The 7,529-nt window shown below is 32.3% G+C and overlaps 1 protein-coding gene across 1 annotated transcript in view; it reads right to left on the bottom strand.

Annotated features, from left to right (window-relative positions):
- KDM6A (lysine demethylase 6A) overlaps positions 1-7,529 on the bottom strand; it is a 245,741-nt gene that overhangs the window by 44,393 nt on the left and 193,819 nt on the right. Inside the window, exons 18-20 of the mRNA XM_007958238.2 lie at positions 4,799-4,928; positions 3,603-3,708; positions 2,739-2,944 (exon numbers count right to left, since the gene is read on the bottom strand). Of these exons, the coding sequence (XP_007956429.2) occupies positions 2,739-2,944; positions 3,603-3,708; positions 4,799-4,928 (442 nt within the window). The remainder of the gene's footprint in view (positions 1-2,738; positions 2,945-3,602; positions 3,709-4,798; positions 4,929-7,529) is intronic.

The following is a 7,529-nucleotide window of genomic DNA, read 5'->3' as shown; positions in this document are numbered from 1 at the left end:
GAAGCACTGATCCTGGGGCTGGCACAGGACCGGGTAGTGTTTCATTCTGTTGTACACAGGGTCACTATGAGTCAGAGATGACTCGACGGCACCTAACAACAACAACAATATAAGGTGAAAAACTACAGATTCTCATATCTGTCCCATATTCAAGTTGAGAGGCCTAAGAAGTATCAAGTTTTATTATAAATGCCAAAGTCATAAAGCAATGGGACACTTTCTAAACTAGCAGAGATGTATACGTGCATACATAGCTATATTTGTAAATAGGTTAGAAGTAAGAGGCTCTCTATTCTTCTATTCAACATAGAAGAAGTTCTTCCTGGGTTAAAATTTTGTCACAATTTAATTATATATCAGTGACCAAAAATTTATAGCATTAGTAAGGAAATTAAGTGCTGGATAATTATAGTGGGTTTTTAATGCAAATATTACTTTATTTCTAATTCTTCTGTCACAGACATAGTATCTTTTAAGATCCAACTAATATTTCTGAGTTGGTAATACCATCTTGGCATTTTGGCGTCCCATAAAATGTATAGTTCCTAAACATTTGTCAAATTTTTACATGTAATGTTTCCATGCACACTAAAAACCATCCTCTTTTTGGTTATGAATCCCTTCTCTTTAAACCCTTCCTTTGATTAGCTTTTGATTCTACTTCTATTCTGATCATAATACCATATAATTGAAGTATCTCAAAAGTCTGAACTACAGAAATGTATCTAGACAATGAATTCACTGCAATCCATGAAAGACAGTTTTTATTAGATGAATTTTTTTTATTTTTTATTAGATGAATTGCTTTGTAGGAGATAGGGACTGCCAGTGAGAAAAGAACACAAATACAGGCAGTCCTCAGTTTATGGAGAAGTCCTACTTGCCCTTTAATGTTATGTATGTTTGTCTTCACTTTGAAAGGAGTGAACCAACCCCTACTTGGAACAAATTCTTCATCACAATCGCCTTCATTGGCTGCACGTTCAGTTTTTACACCACTGCAAAGGCTTTGAACCTTTTCTAGGACCAAAGTAAGGCTAAATAAAAATTTTCATGTACCTATTCTTACTTAAGGAGCTCTGGTAGCATAGTGCCTAAGGCACTTGACTGCTAACCAGAAGGCTGGTGGTTCAAACCCACCAGCCACTCCTCGGAAGGAAGGTTGGGCAATCCTACTTCCGTAGTGATACTGCCTCGGAAACCCAAAGAGGGGTCGCTATGAGTCGGGGCCGACTCGACGGCAAATAACAACAACATTCTTACTTAGGGCACTCTGGTAGCGTAGTGCCTAAGGCACTTGACTGCTAACCAGGAGGCTGACAGTTCAAACCCCCCAGCCATTCCTCGGAAGAAGATTGGGCAATTTACTTCCATAGTGAAACTGCCTCGGAAACCCAAAGTGGGGTCGCTATGAGTCGGGTATGACTTGACAGCACATAACAACAACAACAACAACAACAACAACAAGATTCTTACTTAAGGAAGTCTTGTGGGGTAGTGGTTAAGGCATTTTGCCATTAAACCCAAAGGTTGGTGGTGTGAACCCATCGGCCACTCTGCAGAAGAAAGATAAGGTAACCTGCTTCCATAAAGATTTACAGCCTGGGAAACCCAATTGAGGTCACTATGAGTCAGAGTTAACTCGATGGCAGTGAGTTAGTTTGGTTTGGTTTTGTTTTATTCTGACTTACCTACAAATTCTTAAAGATACAGTTAGGAATGGATCTTGTTTGTACCTTGGGGACTGCCTCGATGCGACTGATTGGTACAGATGTTATCTTAATTGAAAATGTGAACTCAGGGAAGAATTTTAAACATTTTTCACAGAGATAAGCAAATCTAATAAATTACAAATTAAAAATGTTCAGTCATACTGTAAGTTTCAGCTATGAGACATGTGAGAAACAACTTAGCACAGACAAGTATTTGAGTAATACATTTAATAAACATATTTCTATAGGTGTTTTATGTCCACTTTGTGGGAGAATTCATGTATTTCTCATTATAGGGCTAGGAGATTCTAATAATGCTTTAATAATACTCCTGATTATTTCTTAAAGTTTTTTTTTTAAATTTCTATATATTCTGAAATAATTCCTATAAATTTCTACCTCTCCTTCTATTAAAGATTGAAATTGGTAAGAACAACATGCCTCTTGGAGGAGCTATCTCTCAGATAATACCAATCTGGTAGAGAGAAAATGGAAGACATAGGCCTAGGAATTCTACAAGCATATTGCAAATCTGATACTTAGTTTATCTCTTTAGTTAGTGGTTCTCCATCAGGGAGATTTTGCCCCCCAGGAGACATTTGGCAATGTCTGGAAATACTTTTGATTGTCATACTAGGGGTATAGAGTGTGCTACTGACAACTAGTGGGTAGAGGTCAGAGATGCTACTAAACATCCTATGATACACAGGACAACCCCCGACAGCAAAAAGTTATTCAGCATAAAATGTCAACAGCGTGGGAAGGTTGAGAAATTCTGCTTTAAATAGAAACGTTCCAGAAATAATGGAGACTTCTCACTATATAGCTCTACTTTGCCATAACAATATTTACTTTATCAATGCATAGGTTTGCTTAAACTTTATTAAGAGCAGAAGTTAGAGCATGTAGAAAGTATTTTACATAATTATAAAACAATCAGATATTTACCAAAGTAATATGCCTTTTCAAACTTTCAGAATAAAATCATCTTTAAAACTAAAATCATCTCAAGAAGTAACTACTTACTCTCAATGATTCCTGGAATGAGGAGGCCTGGTACTGTGCATATTTAGCAATTGTAGTATGAGATCTATTACTTTCACAGTGCCAGATTTTCTTCGTTCCAGTGGGATCCCAGTTTTCATCAGCAGGTTGCAATAACTGTGTCCTCACTTCTACCATATGTTCATTGTTAGCTTCCACCAAAGTTTTGGTAGAGAAAAGTCCCAGGTCTTCATAAATAAATAAATGCAAATGTAGTTAATAAATAAAATATACATTTGCAGTAATATTTGTAAAGCACTTTTAATTAAAAAAAGGGGTGGGGGAACCATTTTATGTTCCTCTATCTAGTCCCCCTAAAAACTAACCAGGGCCTCTATACACCCTGAGCTATGTAGTTCTAGGTTTGCACAACCATACACAAAGCCCTAGACCTAATTGTTGTGTCACCCCAACACTGACAGAATCAAGGTTCCAGGGATTGAAATTTCACTTATTTAATTTTTGCTGATGCCAGGAAATAGCACTTACTGGTAGCATCAAAGTTCACTCACATTTTCTATTCCAAATATTTTTTATTATTTAATTTAAATTACAATTTTATAATTAGGTGAAAATAAAAGCTAAATTTAAAAATAACCATGAAAGCACCTGCAACCAATATTACCATTATACATTCACATCATTGATTAAAGAAATGATATAAAAATACATGTATTCATAGCCAGGAAAACAATAAAATGAAAACACAAAAAACTGAAGGGGGGAAAAAAAAACACAAAAAAACCACAATCAAAATGAATTGCTGCCAGTGTTTCACAAGTTAAGACAATAAAATAAAAGAAATATATCAACTTTTTTTTTTCTGTCCCTAGTTTAAAAGCTTACCTAACTTAAGGGCTCCAGCAAGGCCACGTATTACTGTAACAGGGTTGTTAGGATTTGTACAAAATTGATGTAATGGAGGAAAGAAAGCATCACGTTTATTTTCCAACTGTAAAAATTAAAATATGTGGTTAGAGCCCATGAAAAGGGAGCTTTTATTTAAATATTATGTCACAAATTCATATTCACTTATTGCATTTTAAATAATGCAACATCTGTACTATTGCTATTTTTGTTATATTTTAGAATTTTGATCATTATGCCTTAATTAGATAGTAAGCACATAAATTTCTCCTGTCCATTTCATTTTGAACACAATATGTGGGACAAATGAAATTTAAATTAAACTTCAAAATCAAAGTGTTTAAAAGAAATATAAATATGAAAGCAGGCTGAAGAAAACCAAAAAGAGACAAATCTTAATCTTGCACTTTATTTCCTCAAACATCAGTTAAAAGATTTTATTACACTTTTACCCCAGTGCCTTGCTTACACAGTAAGAGATCAATAAATATTGGTTGGAGGAAATATTAATATAACAAATGGCTTCTAGAAATAGATGCAAGATCATTCTGGTTAAGTACATTTTCCTATTTTATAGCTTAAATTATTTTCATTTGTAGTAGAAGGAAATGGGATGGGAAAATTAGTTGGGAGAAAGATACATAGGAGTTTTGAATGAAGTCTTATCAGTTTCCTGTGTTAGATGTCTAAATTTCTATAAAGTAAAAATAATATCGTTTTAAATAATCTTTGTTATTTAAATGACAAGTCTATTCCCACATCTTGTATTTTCAAATACTTTTTTTTTAAGTAAATAACATCCTTTTTTGTAGACGCATAAAAGAGAATCAATGTTAAGGTCCATATAAATTAGCAGGTGACAGAATGCAGATTTAGAACCCAGTTTACTCAAAAAGGCTACACTTCCAGGTAACTTCTGCCTAATATTGTTCAAAATTGGGTCAGGACAAACTATCACTACACTCATATAACCTAGTAAATAACTGAAAAGAACATTTTTTTAAATGCTACTATAAAATCTTTTTTATACACATTTTCCCCCCAGAATATTCAAAGTTGCTGCCAATAATTTTAATGTTTATTAAGAGGTATATGTATTAAGTTAAAGGAATATCATCTAAAAGATAGGTAAGTGCAAACACTAATGTATTTCTAGTCAGTCAACTTAGACTCACATAAATACTAGGTGTAGGTGGATTCAACTTGTCCTTTGGCAAGGGAGGGTATGGTGAAGATGGTGGTCTTGGAGGTGGACATTTATCCAACAAAATGCTACTGTTAGACAAGCCATTTTTACCTAGATTCCTTAAAAAAAGAAGAAGGGAGAATAAATCAGCTGTACATTTATTTAGAAAACAGGAAAAAAAAATCCTGAATCAGGTCCTAATTAAATTATTAGGCATTTGCATAAATATAACCAATCAATGAGATCTGGATCCATTAGGACAATAATTAATTTCAGCAAATATTTATCTTGTTTCCTGTATTTTCCAATGAAGAAATAATATAAAAGATATCAAATCACATAAATTATTGATGATATTCCCTATTTTTCTCATAATTTTCTAATTTTTCTTTACTAAAAGAATAAACATGAACTCCAATTTTCTCTCCACCATCTTCTACTGTAAGATTCTTTCCATCAAATGTTAAACTAATTGTTTAAAAATTGTTTAAAAATGTTATTAAACCAGACCAAAATAGGTCTACGTAATAGTGACAACAGAATCTCTTCCTATGTCTCATCTGAGCAATTATAAATCAGAGTATCTTTGTGACAACTCTCAAATCTGAAAGGATACTTTCTTTTCAAATATCTGAAAAGATCTTCCTGTGTAACTGCTTGACTAATAAAATTTTAGCAAGACTCCAGTCTACTAAATTTGACAGCAAATTATATTAAGTTTTTAAAATTATGCATATAGTTGCTATCCTTTCTGACACTATATAATTACTACTTACTAGCATTTGGGTTTCTTTCCTTTAATGAAGGTATTATATTTGTTAAATTTTAAATTCTTAAAATATGCTGGAATTGTTCCCAAACTAATTTTTTTTAGTGAAGAATAAAAGAAAGATACTTTTAAGCTCTTAGTTTCTACCCAACTCAGAAAACCAGCAAAGATATAATTTTAGAGCTTTCAAATCATTCTAGGTTAATAATACCTCTAATTACACAATCAAAAACAGCCAATTAATTAAAATATCAAATATTCTTATTATTAAAATTTCAGAAAAGAATCTGAAATTTTAATTATTGAGGAAGAATGAAAAAATCAGTAATTGTGCTTACTTAAGAACAAATTAGCTATTTTTCATCACAAATTACAGAATAACCTAAGTTAAGAAAAAATTAATTTTCCTTATTTTGCTACACAGAAAATTCTTACAAATCAGGTCTTTTGAGTTGGCACTAATGAAAACTAAGGCTTCCTATTCAACTGTACAAATGTTTGAGATGTTATACTAAATAGAACCACATGCATGTCACTTTCTTTCTTTTCCTAACTGAAACTCCAAGTAAAATAAAAGAGTTTGTGATAGGAATCAGGCTTAAAATAACAGATTTTTTTTTTTAAACAAAAGAATGTGAAAATAATTATTAAAATTATAAGGTTCACTAACAATAAAGGTTAAAGGTTAAATAAATGAATATTCTACCCAAACCAGTTTTCTACATCTCTCTGCAAAGCATGAATGATTCATATATTTAAAAATAGACATGGTACATTAAACCTTAAATTTAGGTATATAATTTATAAATTCCACAGAACTTTCACTTTTAACAAGTAGAAAATACCTGGCTGAGACTGGCAAAGAAACAATTCAAGTATTATCATTGAACTCATGCAAAATAAAATAGTTACTCACAATATCCACGTAAATAATAACTAGTTTCCATGCTGAATTTTATGCATGCTACTCTTTACCTTTAGATTTTAAATAAAATGACTCAGAATATATAAGATTTATTTTCTAAAGCAGGAGATAGATACATTGTAAATTTTTAATATTTTGAGAAATTAGAAGATATGGACCAATATCACTTGACTGCTAACGAGTAGGTCAGCGGTTCAAACCCACTAGCTGCCCTGCGGAAGGAAGATGGGGCAATCCACTTCCGTAAAGATTTACAGGCTCAGAAACCGAATGGGAGTTGCTGTGCGTTAGAAACGAGTCGATGACAGCAAGTTTTTTTTTTTTTTTCCTTTGGTATAAAAGAATAGCTCATACTGTTAACATATGGCACCAAAATTTAAGCTTCTACAACATTCTGTATGTTGAGAGATGAGACTAGAAAACAGTTATTTGACAGATGAGTAGAATTCTGCCTCTATCATTTCTTTATTTTTGTAATAAGCAAACAAAAAGACAAACGGGAAAATATAGCTGCCTGTATTTTAAAATAGAAAAAGTAAAGGTATAACCAATGGAGCCAATATTGATTCAATCACTTGAATGTTACAATAGCAATTTTAAATCATAAAAGAAGATATCGTAGTTGACTTTTAATGTGTAGCACTGACCACTGTAACACCAATGTAAACCAAACAAGGTTAATAAAAATATTCAATTTTAAAACTACATATGTGAAAATAAGAGGGCACTGAGAATAAATAGTGTAATCAAATCACACTGCAGGTTTTGTTTTTATTCTTAAACTGTGTTTCAAACACTCACTACTGAACCTACCTATTAAGTCTGAAACAAGTAAGAATTATGTAGTTGTCTATGTAGCAGTTTTAAGCTTTTTCCACTTAAACATACTTATCAATTTTAATGCAAAAGGCAGGGCTGTGGATAATAGAAATAGATTTTCTTCTTCTGAATATGTAAGTGTCCAACATCATTTATAACACATCATGCCAAATAATGGAACTTTACTATAATAATCCAAAGTGGAGA

The sequence above is a fragment of the Orycteropus afer genome, unplaced genomic scaffold (assembly GCF_000298275.1).
Source record: "Orycteropus afer afer isolate SDZICR_OR568_19922 unplaced genomic scaffold, OryAfe1.0 scaffold00888, whole genome shotgun sequence".
Lineage (NCBI taxonomy): Eukaryota > Metazoa > Chordata > Mammalia > Tubulidentata > Orycteropodidae > Orycteropus > Orycteropus afer.
Note: the sequence above shows the minus strand (reverse complement) of the source record. Positions and strands in the feature narration are given on the sequence as shown.